General features: G+C 49.3%; 1 protein-coding gene across 1 annotated transcript in view; it reads right to left on the bottom strand.

Moving 5' to 3' along the window:
* Positions 1 to 3,921: 3,921 nt before the first annotated feature.
* LOC136577468 (C-X-C chemokine receptor type 2-like) overlaps positions 3,922 to 17,258 on the bottom strand; it is a 37,751-nt gene continuing 24,414 nt past the window's right edge. The window contains exons 2-3 of the mRNA XM_066577368.1: positions 8,175 to 8,256; positions 3,922 to 5,253 (exon numbers count right to left, since the gene is read on the bottom strand). Of these exons, the coding sequence (XP_066433465.1) occupies positions 4,183 to 5,238 (1,056 nt within the window). The 5' untranslated portion in view covers positions 5,239 to 5,253; positions 8,175 to 8,256 and the 3' untranslated portion in view covers positions 3,922 to 4,182. The remainder of the gene's footprint in view (positions 5,254 to 8,174; positions 8,257 to 17,258) is intronic.

Here is a 17,258-nt window from a genome sequence, read left to right as displayed (position 1 = left end):
CGGCGGATGTAACACTGACTTCATTGATGAAGACAACCCGGTTCCACTCTGTAGCAATTCAGTTTCGTAGTAAATAACACCACTTTAAAAGTAAGTGATGGTGGTTGTCAAAGGCCGTACACGTAATGAGTGCCATGAGACCAAATGTCCTTCAGCCAAGCACCTGGAAATGGTTCTGACAGACACATTGGTATAACGATGGTGCCACCTGTCTGAATAGCAAACAAACAAAATAGCTGTCAGAGAATCAGACACTCCACTCTACCAGTGGTCTGTCGGGGGGTCCTGGGCCCGGTCACCTTGTGTGCCCTCACACATTCACTAGTCCCAACACCTCCTAACAGTCTGGTCAGACGCTCCTCTCTACTGGTGGTCTGTCGGGGGGTCCTGAGCCCGGTCACCTTGTGTGCCCTCACACATTCACTGGTCCCAACACCCCCTAACAGTCTGGTCAGACTCTCCTTTCTACTCATGGACTGTAGGGGGCGTCCTGAGCCCGGTCATCTTGTGTGACCTCACATATCAACTGGTCCCAACACCTCCTAACAGTCTGGAAAGAATGGCCCGATGGGGGACAATTCATCGATACGACCATCCAGCTTCTCCCATCCCAATAATGCGCCCCTCTCAGACTCTAGTAACGGTGTGAAATCTCTTCTCTGAGTCGTAGAGGCGTCTAGTGGTCAACAAGCTCTACACAAGCGGAAGAAGACGTTACTACACACAAGGAGCCTCCGAGAGCCTCTTATAGCTAAGGGAGGAACCACTTTTAAAGTCTTAGGTGGCAAGACCATTCATCTAATCATATCACAACTCTCATCATTTACAGATCTGCCTAAGATGAAACTGCATGCCAGGTTTTACAGCAAAATGACAACTTCTAGTGTAGTACCCCAGAGTTAGGGTCTCACAACATTTCTATAGCTACCTCATGTCGAATGTGTATGTGTATGTGTATGCATACGTGAACTAATATTTAGTTATGTTAATTGGCCTTGAAAGGGTCACAAAGGGTTAATGTCTGGTGTCTTTACTAACTAACTCTGCATGGCTATGCAGAATACACCCTAATCCACTCTATTACCTATCAATCGCCCCTAGCTAGGACTAGGATTGGGTAGGAGGATTCCCCTTAACTCAGGATTGGTTAGTGGGGAGGATATAAAAGACAGGCATGGGTGGGGTTAGGAGGAGAGTGAGTGTGCTTGAGTAAAGAGGAAGCATCTAGCTTCCACTAGCCTAGCTAGGCTAGTCTAGTGCCATCCAGGGCAGGTCTGGAGAAGAGGAGCTCAGACATGGAGGAAGCCTAGTAGTGGAGTAAGCAGGAGAAGAGTGCAGGAGGCCAGAGAGGAGTCTTTTTCAACCCTGCCAGGAGGAATCTGAGACAGGGCAGACCACGTGGAGCCTGGCAAGAAAGCAGACATCGCAACTGTAAGTTAAAGGGGTTGTCCCGAGGCAGCAAGTGGGTCTGTACACTTCTGCATGGCCATAATAATGCACTTTGTAATGTACATTGTGCATTAATTATGAGCCATGCAGAAGTTATAAAAAGTTTTATACTTACCTGTTCCGTTGCTGGCGTCCTCGTCTCCATGGTGCCGACTAATTTTCGCCCTCCGATGGCCAAATTAGCCGCGCTTGCGCAGTCCGGGTCTTCTGCAGTCTTCTATGGGGCTCCGTGTAGCTCCGTGTAGCTCCGCCCCGTCACGTGCCGATTCCAGCCAATCAGGAGGCTGGAATCGGCAGTGGACCGCACAGAAGAGCTGCGGTCCACGGAGGAAGAGGCCATCTTCAGCGGTGAGTAGAGAAGTCACCGGAGCGCGGGGATTCAGGTAAGCGCTCCGGTGAGCTTTCTTTACCTCCCTGCATCGGGGTTGTCTCGCGCCGAACGGGGGGGGGGTTGAAAAAAAAAAAAACCCGTTTCGGCGCGGGACAACCCCTTTAACTTGTTCCTGCAGTCAGAAGTTAGTGTGTCCACAAGAGAGTCTGTACTATTCTGCCCATTCCACCACAAATAACTTCCTCGCACAGCAACCACTCAACTCAGCCTGGCAGCTTCACCTTTTAGGAGAGAACCAAAGTGTAAATGTATTGCAGTGTATATGCGTAAGAAGTCGTTGGAAGTTTCTACTGCCTGCTAAACTGCCAAGTGTGAATATTATATTTAATCTGCGAGTTCCAGTAAGCTGAGTGCCTTCGCTTTTACTGATGCTTCCATGAACCTGTCTCTTTAATTTGTCATCGCAAAGACACCCTTATTCAAAGGCACTGGCGTCACACCGAACCTACACTAATTACTCCTGCCAAGAAATCCCTATTGCAATCCCACCTATAGCACGAGCCACCATTTTAGGCAGAGTAGCAACCACCGTGAGATGGTCATAGTTTGTGAACCCACTTGGGCTATGCCTGCCAACTCCAGCTTGATGTACTAGGTGCTTAATTTTTTTTTTGCAAAGAGTGTATGTTCTCCGTGTACTGCCCACATTGAGGGGATCGTCCAACAGTTATCTGTGTGATTTTCACTCCCAGCAACTCTCTCTCCCTCTACCAGTCAACACTCACTCTCACTTTCTCCTCTTCTCGCTAGGCACTGAGGATTCCTGGGTAGAATGGGCCCAGGCCAAGCACAAGGAAGTCGCTCTGCCTCCTCCATACTCCCCACACACAGACCGATCTGTCCAGTGTCTGCGTGGCTCACACCCTGACTCACTCCTGACAACTCTCCTTCCCCGCTTTGAATTCTTGCAAACACATATACATATAACATTATCACATGAAAACAAATTATGCATTTCCAGACAGAACAGAACATACCAGACATTAACCCATTTAGTCCTGCAACCATGCAATCCACATAAATCTGATGCACTCCATAAACATGACACTGGCAAGACAATGGCACGAGACAGACATATAACATTATGGGGGGGCCCTATTAACTCTTGGCCACTACACCTGACGAAAGTTCCCTATCTACACAAGCCCCTTTCTATTTTCCGGAATAGCATTGCTAGGCCTATATGTCTCCTCACACCTACTAGTGGTATACATAAGGAGAAACAGTTTGGATATTGACTTATAAGAAAATGACCTTCCTATAGGTAGTTCTGCAGATCCTTGGTTCCATTGCATATTGCGCATTACATATGAGAGTGACTGTTCCTAGAACTGCAGCCGAACTCATGCTGTGAACTGCTAAGAAGTTATCTCTACAGAAGGAAGTGTCAGTTGTTATCAGGCTCAGTGATCAGCGTGAGAACTGCTAGATTTCAGGATTACTTTTAAAATAAAGATAGTGCCATGGAAACTTGTTTTTAAAAAAAATCACCAAAAATGTAAAAAAAATTATTAATATAGAAACTTGATGTAAACAATATGTCACTTTCTAACAAAACATTCACTTGAAGTTGAAAAAAAAGTGGCAGGTGTTTAAAAGGTAATGTTTTAAAGGAATTTTTTGGTTATGAAAAAATTTTGAAAAATCCCAGATATGAAAAGGTGTTTGTGTGCTGTTTTTGCACAGCTATTTAAGGGTATAAATTGCGCAGCCGTTACCTTTTTACTCTGTCCTACCTTTATGAAGTTTCTCTGCATCACTGTTTTCCAAGATGGCTGCTGCATCCCTGCTAATATACAGCTTGAAACTACATTTCGCACAATTCCCCTCTCTGTACTTTGTTCCTGTGCGCTTCCCCGCTAAGTGCTGACCTGCTATTGGATAGCAATTCGGTCCCGAGAGCTGAAGAGAAAGAAAGCCATCCCTGGGGGTTCCTACTGGGCAAGTCTGACCTTTAACACTGGAATGCCTACAGGTCGAGCACCCTGTGAATAAAGACTTCTGAAGTTCCAGGAGAAGGCAATGGTTTATAGAGCTACGGGCAAAAATATTCAAAGTAGAACCTTATTACAAACTTTAGTAACATTTGATTAGCTTTATTTGGCAGCAACTTTGTGTAGCTGGAATACCCTTGTAAAGATAAAAGCACGCTGTAAGGCTCCATGTAATAGGACTGCAGGAATTCCCACCAATTACACCAAACTACCATTACCTTTAAAAAAATATTACACATTGACCTTAACAGTCCCTTAACATTTGCTCTTTTTACTTTAGTCCAAAATTTGTGGTCTTTTCTCCCTAAAGCAAGAAGTGAATGTAGATGCACGAATGCATTGGCAGCACTAGATTGTGGTGGACGTATGTGCCGAAGAGGACATGACAGAGAGACTCCGGCCATAACTAGACAGTCTTTCCTTGCTGATCATACCCCTATTGGCAAGAATAGTCAGGAAATTGTGTCGAAATTTATGTCCTATGAATGCATACAGAATTGGGTTAAGGCAGCTGTGGGTGAACCCAACAACTTCAGTGGTATACAGAGCAGTTTCCAAATGATTTCTTAGCGAGCACGTTTCGTTGATATGTTTTGTCCTCATGAGAGAGTCCACGATGGAGGTGATGTTGTGGGGAAGCCAGCAGATCAGGAAGACAAAAAACACAGCGAGGATGACCTTCATAGCTCGGTGCTTCTGGCTATTTTTGGCCTGAAAAAGGGTCTTAATGATGAAGCCATAACAGAAGAGCATAACGAGCAATGGGAGAAAGAATCCCATCAAGTGGCGTCCAATCCTAATGTTGATCATCAACTGCTCTGTATCTTCCCCCAGGTTCTCATGGCAAACAGCTGCTCTGTTTGGTATTACAAACACATCTCTAAACCAAATGGTTGGAATAGACAAACCAAAGGAAATGGTCCAGATGCCAATGGTGATAAACTTTACCCAATGCTTCTTCTTTGTAAAGAATTCGGTGGCATGGACAATTGCCAGGTAGCGGTCTATGCTTATGGCAGCCAACAAGAAAATGCCACTGTAAAAGTTGACTTCTTGTAGTATGGAAACAATTTTGCACATGGTGATGCCGAACACCCACTCATTGACTCTGTATGCAGCCCAGAAGGGTAACGTTATGGAAAAAAGGAGGTCAGCAATGGCCAGATTCAGGAGGTAAATATCTGTGGATGACCTCTTCAGTTTGTTGTAGCAAACTACAAGAATCACAAGGCTGTTGCCAACTATATTGAGTAAGAAAACAGTGGAATAAATCACAAGAACGACATATTTGTTGGCAGGTAATGAAACGGGGCATGGCGCTGTATCGGGAGATGGGACGTAGGTGTTGGCATCTGTGAACTCGTAGAAGTCATAACTGTCAAAGTTAATATGTATGCTTGCCATGTTTGTCTTTTGAGCCTGTGGGAAAAAGAAGAGTAAAAAATATTTTATATAAACCCATTAAATGAGCTTCTCCGCATCCTAAGGTTCTTTGAACAGGAATTTGCATGGTGGGCGAAATCAAACGTCAACATTTTAAGACTAAATTACCACCTACATAAACGGAAATACCAGTGAGAAAAAGCAAAAAGGAGCAGCTGGTCAGAAACCAGTCCAGTACTCCATCTTTGTCTTGACACATCTGGCCGCAGCCATGTCATAGTCTTAACTTCTCATATTCTGTGGTCAGCAATAGTGTTAAGACCTGAAGGAAGCTATAGATGTAGAATAAAGTTTGAATATTCTGACTTGGCCTTAGAGCTCTTGTGATGCCCAAACACAAAAAGACCAACTGAGCAGGATTACTTTGTCTATACAGGTGAACAAGTAAGAAGGGACAGTTGACCCAAAGGCTCCAAAGCTGCAGGTTATCTTAAAGTAACCTATAGTTTTTTGCCTTCAAAATTTCCCTTGAGATCAACATTAAAAGACATCATATTTCTCCTAAACCCAGCATCCTGAATTCTCAGCAGGACTATGATTCAAAATTGTGTATTAGCTGGATGACGCATTCTAATGATTTTGAACGTCCTTAATGCTGATGTAATGATTAGTGACCATGGAGCTGAAAATTTTTAAAAAGTAGGAGATGCAATTTTTTCCTAAATGGTGAGCTTGAGGGTAAGAAAAGGGGTTGACAATTAAGACATTAATAGCAAATCTGATCGTTCATGGTTCGACTTGTGGAATCCATGCCAATCATTGGCACAAAGTGTCAACAGCAATAGGAAAGTATTGGGTCCCTGGAGCTGTTGTCGAGTGCACTCAATCTTTTTGCCACATGGCTACATGGTCAGATCATTTCAGTCAACAAGTGATCATGCAGTTTACAAAAAAGGTGAAAGGGCGCAGTTCCATACTAGTTATTGGTAGAGGAGTCACAGCAGTTAGACGCCATAATAATCCATCAATGTCATAATAAAAAAAAATTCTCCCTAGAAGGCCCTGGCAGCTTACTAATAATGCCTATTTTATTTTTAACCCATTTTTAATAAAGTTTTCTACATTTATAACAAACCAACATGTCAAAAGTACAGCGTATAAAATGCTTTATACAATGGGTATAGGTGGTTTCACTTGCACTGGGGATTCCGTTTTCCTGCTCCGTTCAGGAAGCAGGAAAGGTGGATCCCAACAGCTGGTCGTTTCAGTCTCTGAATGGAACCGAACAGCGCTAGGTGGACTCCATTGACTATAATGGGGTTCGCCTACTTTCTGCCCAGCTGCCTTGTTTTGGGACTGATGAAAAAGCACTGCATGCATTTGCCCAACAGTACCACCTTGCCGGGATTTTATAATCCTCCCTAGTCAGTGAGGACAAGGTATACCATGAGAAATAACACAGTCCTATAATATTAGTAAAGAGATGTAGATAGAACTCTTGCATTAGGGCACAACCCTCCAAAAAAACCTATTGAAGAACCAGTTAGGTGGAAGGAATTTTGGGGGGGGGACGAAATTAAAAACAAGCAAAAAATGTGTTTCAAGGAACAAAGCTTCTTTCACAGTTTGGCTGGGTTAAGCCGCCTGCACACGAGCGGAAATCCCGCCGCCGGATTTCCCGCGGGATTTCCACCGCTGAAAGTTTGCATAGGAGTGCATTAAAATACGCACTCCTATGCAGACGGCAGCGGTTTGGCTGCGCAAAATCTCGCGTGGCAAACAAACCGCGGCATGTCCTAATTTTCTGCGGGGCACGCACTCACCCGGCCGCCGGCTCTGGTCTGCGCATGCGCCGGCTGCGCGGCAGCCGGCACATGAAAGAGCCGGGGCCGCCAGGCGCGGGTGAGTACGCGCTCGTCCCTGCAGGCGCTCGGGTCGGATCGCGCGGCGAGAATTCTCGCTGCCGGATCCGACCCGCTCGTCTGCAGGCGGCCTTAAAGTATGTACCACAACTTTTTCTGAACCTTCTCTAGCTCCAGGTCGTGGCATTTTTTTGTGGCCTGGACTGATCCAGAGACAGATCAATTAATTTACAGATGGAAGGGGCAGCAGAGACGCTTGTTCTGCTGGGGTTGTATCTGGCCGGGAGCAGAGGATATAAGATAGCATCATGTTTACAAGTAACCAGTTCACCTTCCCATTTACTAAAAAAAGGGGCTATAATACGTGTGCAATAATGATGCGGGAGCCCCTCTTCTTAGGCCTCATGTCCACAGGGAAAATCAGATCCGCTGCGGATTTGTAACGCGGATTTGGGCTGCGGATGCAGTGCGGATGCACTGTAATTCTCTTTTATTTTTCATGCAGGAGATCAATTGAGCTATGTGCTCTATGAGCTCCCGCATGCGTGATCCGCACTAAAATGGAGCATGTCCATTTTTTTTCATGCTCCAGAAATTTTTTATTTATCATCCGCGGGTATTTATCTACCCGCAGATGGTCAATGCATTCCTATGGGGCACGGATCCGCGTGCGGGAAAAACGCTGCAGATTTTAATTCTTATTTTCCCCGTGGACATGAGGCCTTAGAGCTCTGCATTATTGGGTTATTCTATTATTGCTACTGGAAATGTATGGATAAACGGAGGTGTCATCATTCCCCTAGTCAGTAGGGTGTGTGCCAATATGAACTGACAAAGTTGGCACAATGGAACAGTGCCAGACTTTGTAAGAGCACACCCTAGTGACAGGGGGAATGGTTACACCCAGTTGTCAATTTATTAATACATTTCCAGAGGGAATAAGTGGAACAGTACTACTGAGAGATCTAAGAAAAGGTCCACTAGCATTGCTATTTCATGGGGAATTCAAGTATCAACTAGAATAGAACTGTCAGGAGAGATGACTGGATCTGCTTAATTCAATTTGATATCTCCTTCCATCAAAGTTGTACTCACAAGGCTCCAGGAAGCAGGGGTCCGGGCTGCTGTATGCAGGGTCTTCACACTGAAGGGGTGGATTAACTGCCTCTAAGAACGCCTGTAAAGAAAAAAGTTGACTCCACTGAATTTCTAAAATTAAAGGTAAAGGAATTCACCAGTGACTGATTATCTGTCTCCCAAATTCAGTGGGAAAGTTATAGATTTTGGGGTCTTTCCCGTTATCCCTGGAGGCAGAAGACAAGTCACACATGGCTGGCTGAGAATGAATCTTTATATATAAAGCTGAAAGCCCTCACTGACTCACTGACTCACTGACTCGCCAAAAGTTCTCCAACTTCCCGATGTCGTAGAAACTAGAGATGAGCGAACACCAAAATGTTCGGGTGTTCGTTATTCGTAACGAACTTCCCGTGATGCTCGAGGGTTCGTTTCGAACAACGAACCCCATTGAAGTCAATGGGCGACCAGAACATTTTTGTATTTCGCCGATGCTCGCTAAGGTTTTCATGTGTGAAAATCTGGGCAATTCAGGAAAGTGATGGGAATGACACAGTGACGGATAGGGCAGGCGAGGGGCTACATGTTGGGCTGCATCCTAAGTTCACAGGTCCCACTATTAAGCCACAATAGCGGCAAGAGTGGGCCCCCCCCCCCCCCTCCCAACAACTTTTACTTCTGAAAAGCGCTCATTAGCATGGCATACCTTTGCTAAGCACCACACTACCTCCAACAAAGCACAATCACTGCCTGCATGACACTCCACTGACACTTCTCCTGGGTTACATGCTGACCAACCGCCCCCCCCCTCCCCCCCACAGCGCACACCAAAGTGTCCCTGGGCAGCCTTCAGCTGCCCTCATGCCACACCACGCTCATGTCTATTTAGAATTGCGTCTGCCATGACGAGGGACCGCAGGCACACACTGCAGAGGTTGGCACGGCTAGGCAGCGACCCTCTTTAAAAGTGGCGGAGCGATAGCCCACAATGCTGTACAGAAGCAATGAGAAATAGAATCCTGTGCCACCGCCATCAGGAGCTGCACACGTGGGCATAGCAATGGGGAACCTATGTGCCACACACTATTCATTCTGTCAAGGTGTCTGCATGCCCCAGTCAGACCGGGCTTTTTAATTCATAGACACAGGCAGGTACAACTCCCTATTGTGAAGTCCCTGTCGACCCACAGCATGGGTGGCTCCCTGGAACCCACCGGTGGTACACAGAAATATCCCATTGCATTGCCCAACACAGCTGAGGTAGTAATGTCGTGCTTAATGCAGGTGGGCTTCGGCCCACACTGCATGCCCCAGTCTGACTGGGGTTCTTTATAAGTGTACAGATGTAGTAAAAACTCCGTGTGCACCTACAGCATGGGTGGGTGCCAGGAAGCCACCGGCGGTACATAGAAATATCCCATTGCATTGCCCAACACAGCTGAGGTAGTAATGTTGTGCTTAACCCTTTCCAATCCAATTTGTATATGGTTTTCCTAGGGGGCTTACTCTTTTTCTGCCGTTATACAACGGCGCTATATGCTGGCTAAAGCCAGTACTGCATGAGCTGACACGTAGGATAGGCTCCGACAGCAGAGAGGCTGGCAATATACAGTAAGAGAACCCCGACGGACGTCTACCAACAACGGAGCTGTACAGCCTTAAACCCTAATGTCTTCACAGGTCACACAGTGGACTGGAAAGGGTTAATGCAGGTGGGTTTCGGCCCACACTGCATGCCCCAGTCAGACTGGGGTTCTTTACAAGTGGACACATGTAGGTTAAACTCCCTGTGGACCCACTGCCTGGGTGGGTGCCAGGAAGCCACCGGCGGTACATAGAAATATCCCATTGCATTGCCCAACACAGCTGAGGTAGTAATGTTGTGCGTAATACAGGTGGGCTTCGGCCCACACTGCATGCCCCAGTCAGACTGGGGTTCTTTAGAAGTGTACAGATGTATTAAAAACTCCGTGTGCACCTACAGCATGGGTGGCTCCCTGGAACCCACCGGCGGTACACAAAAATATCCCATTGCATTGCCCAACACAGCTGAGGTAGTAATGTCGTGCTTAATGCAGGTGGGCTTCGGCCCACACTGCATACCCCAGTCAGACTGGGGTTCTTTACAAGTGGACACATGTAGGTTAAACTCCCTGTGGACCCACTGCCTGGGTGGGTGCCAGGAAGCCACCGGCGGTACATAGAAATATCCCATTGCATTGCCCAACACAGCTGAGGTAGTAATGTTGTGCGTAATACAGGTGGGCTTCGGCCCACACTGCATGCCCCAGTCAGACTGGGGTTCTTTAGAAGTGTACAGATGTATTAAAAACTCCGTGTGCACCTACAGCATGGGTGGCTCCCTGGAACCCACCGGCGGTACACAAAAATATCCCATTGCATTGCCCAACACAGCTGAGGTAGTAATGTCGTGCTTAATGCAGGTGGGCTTCGGCCCACACTGCATACCCCAGTCAGACTGGGGTTCTTTACAAGTGGACACATGTAGGTTAAACTCCCTGTGGACCCACTGCCTGGGTGGGTGCCAGGAAGCCACCGGCGGTACATAGAAATATCCCATTGCATTGCCCAACACAGCTGAGGTAGTAATGTTGTGCGTAATACAGGTGGGCTTCGGCCCACACTGCATGCCCCAGTCAGACTGGGGTTCTTTAGAAGTGTACAGATGTATTAAAAACTCCGTGTGCACCTACAGCATGGGTGGCTCCCTGGAACCCACCGGCGGTACACAAAAATATCCCATTGCATTGCCCAACACAGCTGAGGTAGTAATGTCGTGCTTAATGCAGGTGGGCTTCGGCCCACACTGCATACCCCAGTCAGACTGGGGTTCTTTACAAGTGGACACATGTAGGTTAAACTCCCTGTGGACCCACTGCCTGGGTGGGTGCCAGGAAGCCACCGGCGGTACATAGAAATATCCCATTGCATTGCCCAACACAGCTGAGGTAGTAATGTTGTGCGTAATACAGGTGGGCTTCGGCCCACACTGCATGCCCCAGTCAGACTGGGGTTCTTTAGAAGTGTACAGATGTATTAAAAACTCTGTGTGCACCTACAGCATGGGTGGCTCCCTGGAACCCACCGGCGGTACACAAAAATATCCCATTGCATTGCCCAACACAGCTGAGGTTACGTCAGCTGTAATGCAGGTGGGCTAAAAATTAATTTGATTACACTGTAGGCGAGGGCCCACAAAAATTGCTGTATCAACAGTACTAATGTACATCCCAAAAATTGGCCATGGCCAGCCAAGAGGGCAGGTGAAACACATTAATCGCTTTGGTTAATGTGGCTTAAGTGGTAACTAGGCCTGGAGGCAGCCCAGTGTAACGAAAAATTGGTTCAAGTTAAAGTTCCAATGCTTTTAAGCGCATTGAAACTTTTAAAAATTGTTCTGAAAAATTATTTGACTGAGCCTTGTGGCCCTAAGAAAAATTGCCCGTTCAGCGTGATTACGTGAGGTTTCAGGAGGAGGAGCAGGAGGAGGAGGAGGAGGAATATTAGACACAGATTGATGAAGCAGAAATGTCCCCGTTTTGGATGGTGAGAGAGAACGTAGCTTCCATCCGTGGGTGCAGCCTACGTATTGCTTACGTATCGCTGCTGTCCGCTGGTGGAGAACAGAAGTCTGGGGAAATCCAGCCTTTGTTCATCTTGATGAGTGTTAGCCTGTCGGCACTGTCGGTTGACAAGCGGCTACGCTTATCTGTGATGATTCCCCCAGCCGCACTAAACACCCTTTCCGACAAGACGCTAGCCGCAGGACAAGCAAGCACCTCCAGGGCATACAGCGCGAGTTCAGGCCACGTGTCCAGCTTCGACACCCAGTAGTTGTAGGGGGCAGAGGCGTCACCAAGGATGGTCGTGCGATCCGCTACGTACTCCCTCACCATCCTTTTACAGTGCTCCCGCCGACTCAGCCGTGACTGGGGAGCGGTGACACAGTCTTGGTGGGGAGCCATAAAGCTGGCCAGGCCCTTAAAGACTGTTGCACTGCCTGGGATGTACATGCTGCTCGATCTACGCACATCCCCTGCTACCTTGCCCTCGGTACTGCGCCTTCTGCCACTAGCGCTGTCGGCTGGGAATTTTACCATCAGCTTGTCCGCAAGGGTGCTGTGGTATAGCAACACTCTCGAACCCCTTTCCTCTTCGGGAATCAGAGTGGGCAGGTTCTCCTTATACCGTGGATCGAGCAGTGTGTACACCCAGTAATCCGTCGTGGCCAGAATGCGTGCAACGCGAGGGTCACGAGAAAGGCATCCTAACATGAAGTCAGCCATGTGTGCCAGGGTACCAGTACGCAACACATGGCTGTCCTCACTAGGAAGATCACTTTCAGGATCCTCCTCCTCCTCCTCCTCCTCCTCAGGCCATACACGCTGAAAGGATGACAGGCAATCAGCCGGTGTACCGTCAGCAGCGGCCCAAGCTGTCTCTTCCCCCTCCTCCTCATCCTCCTCATGCTCCTCCTCCTCCTCCTGTACGCGCTGAGAAATAGACAGGAGGGTGCCCTGACTATCCAGCGGCATACTGTCTTCCCCCGCCCCCGTTTCCGAGCGCAAAGCAGCTGCCTTTATGGTTTGCAGGGAATTTCTCAAGATGCATAGCAGAGGAATGGTGACGCTAATGATTGTAGCATCGCCGCTCACCACCTGGGTAGACTCCTCAAAATTACCAAGGACATGGCAGATATCTGCCAACCAGGCCCACTCTTCTGAAAGGAATTGAGGAGGCTGACTCCCACTGCGCCGCCCATGTTGGAGTTGGTATTCGACTATAGCTCTCCGTTGTTCATAGAGCCTGGCCAACATGTGGAGCGTAGAGTTCCACCGTGTGGGCACGTCGCACAGCAGTCGGTGCACTGGCAGCTTAAAGTGATGTTGCAGGGTGCGCAGGGTGGCAGCGTCCGTGTGGGACTTGCGGAAATGTGCGCAGAGCCGGCACGCCTTTACGAGCAGGTCTGACAAGCGTGGGTAGCTTTTCAGAAAGCGCTGAACCACCAAATTAAAGACGTGGGCCAGGCATGGCACGTGCGTGAGGCTGCCGAGCTGCAGAGCCGCCACCAGGTTACGGCCGTTGTCACACACGACCATGCCCGGTTGGAGGCTCAGCGGCGCAAGCCAGCGGTCGGTCTGCTGTGTCAGACCCTGCAGCAGTTCGTGGGCCGTGTGCCTCTTATCGCCTAAGCTGAGTAGTTTCAGCACGGCCTGCTGACGCTTGCCCACCGCTGTGCTGCCACACCGCGCGACACCGACTGCTGGCGACATGCTGCTGCTAACACATCTTGATTGTGAGACAGAGGAGGAGGAGGAGGGTGCTTTAGTGGAGGAAGCATACACCTCCGCAGATACCAGCACCGAGCTGGGGCCCGCAATTCTGGGGGTGGGTAGGACGTGAGCGGTCCCAGGCTCTGACTCTGTCCCAGCCTCCACTAAATTCACCCAATGTGCCGTCAGGGAGATGTAGTGGCCCTGCCCGCCTGTGCTTGTCCACGTGTCCGTAGTTAAGTGGACCGTGGCAGTAACCGCGTTGGTGAGGGCGCGCACAATGTTGCGGGAGACGTGGTCGTGCAGGGCTGGGACGGCACATCGGGAAAAGTAGTGGCGACTGGGAACTGAGTAGCGCGGGGCCGCCGCCTCCATGATACTTTTGAAGGACTCCGTTTCCACAACCCTATACGGCAGCATCTCAAGGCTGATGAATTTTGCGATGCGGACGGTTAACGTTTGAGCGTGCGGGTGCGTGGCGGCGTACTTGCGCTTGCGCTCGAACACTTGCGCAAGCGACGGCTGAACGGTGCGCTGAACTACACTGCTGGATGGGGCCGAGGACAGCGGAGATGAGGGTGTGGGTGCAGGCCATGAGGCGGTAGTGCCTGTGTCCTGAGAGGGGGGTTGCATCTCAGTGGCAGGTTGGGGCACAGGGGGAGAGGCAGGGGTGCAAACCGGAGGCGGTGAACGGCCTTTGTCCCACCTTGCGGGGTGCTTGGCCATCATATGTCTGCGCATGGTGGTGGTGGTGAGGCTGTTGGTGTTGGCTCCCCGGCTGAGCTTTGCGCGACAAAGGTTGCACACCACTGTTCGTCGGTCGTCAGGCGTCTCTGTGAAAAACTGCCAGACCTTAGAGCACCTCGGCCTCCGCAGGGTGGCATGGCGCGAGGGGGCGCTTTGGGAAACACTTGGTGGATTATTCGGTCTGGCCCTGCCTCTACCCCTGGCCACTGCACTGCCTCTTGCAACCTGCCCTGCTGATGCCCTTGACTCCCCCTCTGAAGACCTGTCCTCCTGAGTAAGCGTTGCACACCAGGTGGGGTCAGTCACCTCATCGTCCTGCTGCTCTTCCTCCGAATCCTCTGTGCGCTGCTCCCTGGGACTTACTGCCCTTACTACTACCTCACTGCAAGACAACTGTGTCTGATCGTCATCGTCCTCCTCACCCACAGAAAGTTGTTGAGACAGTTGGCGGAAGTCCCCAGCCTCTTCCCCCGGACCCCGGGAACTTTCGAATGGTTGGGCATCAGTGACGATAAACTCCTCTGGTGGGAGAGGAACCGCTGCTGCCCAATCTAAGCAGGGGCCCGAGAACAGTTCCTGGGAGTGCTCCCGCTCCTGAGCAGGTGTTATTGTAGTGGAGTGAGGAGGCTGGGAGGAAGGAGGAGCAGCAGACAGAGGATTCGGATTGGCAGCAGTGGACGGCGCAGAACTGCGGGTAGACGATAGGTTGCTCGAAGCACTTTCTGCCATCCAGGACAGGACCTGCTCACACTGCTCATTTTCTAATAACCGTCTCCCGCGTGGACCCATTAATTGGGCGATGAATGTGGGGACGCCAGAAACGTGCCTCTCTCCTAATCGCGCAGCAGTCGGCTGCGACACACCTGGATCAGGAGCTTGGCCTGTGCCCACACCCTGACTTGGCCCTCCGCGTCCTCGGCCGCGTCCACGTCCTCTAGGCCTACCCCTACCCCTCAGCATGCTGTATTACCAGTGATTTGATTTCACAGGCAGGAAATAAATTGGCGCAAGACTGCAGGCCAAATATAATTTTTGCCCTTTTTGGAAAACGAAAGGCCCCACTGCCTCTAGTGAATGAATTATCTAAGTTTAATAACTGTGCTGTGTCCCTGCTTATGTGTCACAGAACGTGAGGGTAGCAGAGTTATTATAACTCTGGCAGAGCAGGTATTTTTTTTCCCAATTAAGGAAAGCAAATGGCGAAGCCAGCAGTAAAGCGTAGCTGGGTGCGTATGATTTAGCACTGTTCTTCACGCAGCTCACACGTCTCCACCGCCCGTAAGGACGGACAGAGGCTGGACAAATAGATTTGTTTTCAGTTTTTTCCCACCAAAAGGCAGCACTGCGTATATTCTATGAACATGAGAAGTTTAATAACTGTGCTGTGTCCCTGCTTATGTGTCACAGAACGTGAGGGTAGCAGAGTTATTATAACTCTGGCAGAGCAGGTATTTTTTTTCCCAATTAAGGAAAGCAAATGGCGAAGCCAGCAGTAAAGCGTAGCTGGGTGCGTATGATTTAGCACTGTTCTTCACGCAGCTCACACGTCTCCACCGCCCGTAAGGACGGACAGAGGCTGGACAAATAGATTTGTTTTCAGTTTTTTCCCACCAAAAGGCAGCACTGCGTATATTCTATGAACATGAGAAGTTTAATAACTGTGCTGTGTCCCTGCTTATGTGTCACAGAACGTGAGGGTAGCAGAGTTATTATAACTCTGGCAGAGCAGGTATTTTTTTTCCCAATTAAGGAAAGCAAATGGCGAAGCCAGCAGTAAAGCGTAGCTGGGTGCGTATGATTTAGCACTGTTCTTCACGCAGCTCACACGTCTCCACCGCCCGTAAGGACGGACAGAGGCTGGACAAATAGATTTGTTTTCAGTTTTTTCCCACCAAAAGGCAGCACTGCGTATATTCTATGAACATGAGAAGTTTAATAACTGTGCTGTGTCCCTGCTTATGTGTCACAGAACGTGAGGGTAGCAGAGTTATTATAACTCTGGCAGAGCAGGTATTTTTTTTCCCAATTAAGGAAAGCAAATGGCGAAGCCAGCAGTAAAGCGTAGCTGGGTGCGTATGATTTAGCACTGTTCTTCACGCAGCTCACACGTCTCCACCGCCCGTAAGGACGGACAGAGGCTGGACAAATAGATTTGTTTTCAGTTTTTTCCCACCAACAGGCAGCACTGCGTATATTCTATGAATAATAACTGTGTTGTGGCCCTGCCTATACAATTCTTTCCCTGCAGTATCAATGGAGGGTGGAATGCTCTGCAGAGGCGATTTTGAGAAGCCCAAAAAAAATGCAGCACAGCTAACAGCAGCCTGGACAGTACTGCACACGGATAAATATGGCCCTAGAAAGGACCGTTGAGGTTCTTGAAGGCTACACTCACTCCTAACACTCTCCCTGCCTATGCAGCACTTCTGTCCCTAATGCCAGGTGCAACGGTCTGCAGAGGCGATTTTGAGAAAAAAAAAATCCCACTGCTAACAGCAGCCAACACACAGCTATCAGTGGCCCTAATAAGGACCTTTGGGGGGTCTTGAAGCCTACACTAACTACCAATTCTTTCCCTACAGCAGCTCCGGTATAAACAGCACTGTCCCTCATCTAACTCACACCGCATCTGAGGCGAGCCGCGGGAGGGGCCGACTTTTATATTAGGCGAACACCTGATCTCGCCAGCCACTCACAGCAGGGGGGTGGTATAGGGCTTAAAGGAGATGTCCCGCGCCGAAACGGGTTTTTTTTTTTTTTTAAACCCCCCCCCCGTTCGGCGCGAGACAACCCCGATGCAGGGGTTAAAAAAACCACCCGCACAGCGCTTACCTGAATCCCGGCGGTCCGGCGTCTTCATACTCACCTGCTGAAGATGGCCGCCGGGATCCTCTGTCTTCGTGGACCGCAGCTCTTCTGTGCGGTCCACTGCCGATTCCAGCCTCCTGATTGGCTGGAATCGGCACGTGACGGGGCGGAGCTACACGGAGCCGCTCTCTGGCACGAGCGGCTCCATAGAAGACTGCTGAAGACCCGGACTGCGCAAGCGCGGCTAATTTGG

Source organism: Eleutherodactylus coqui, chromosome 8 (genome assembly GCF_035609145.1).
Source record: "Eleutherodactylus coqui strain aEleCoq1 chromosome 8, aEleCoq1.hap1, whole genome shotgun sequence".
Lineage (NCBI taxonomy): Eukaryota > Metazoa > Chordata > Amphibia > Anura > Eleutherodactylidae > Eleutherodactylus > Eleutherodactylus coqui.
The sequence above is the reverse complement of the archived record's forward strand: the minus strand, read 5'-3'. Positions and strand labels throughout refer to the sequence as shown.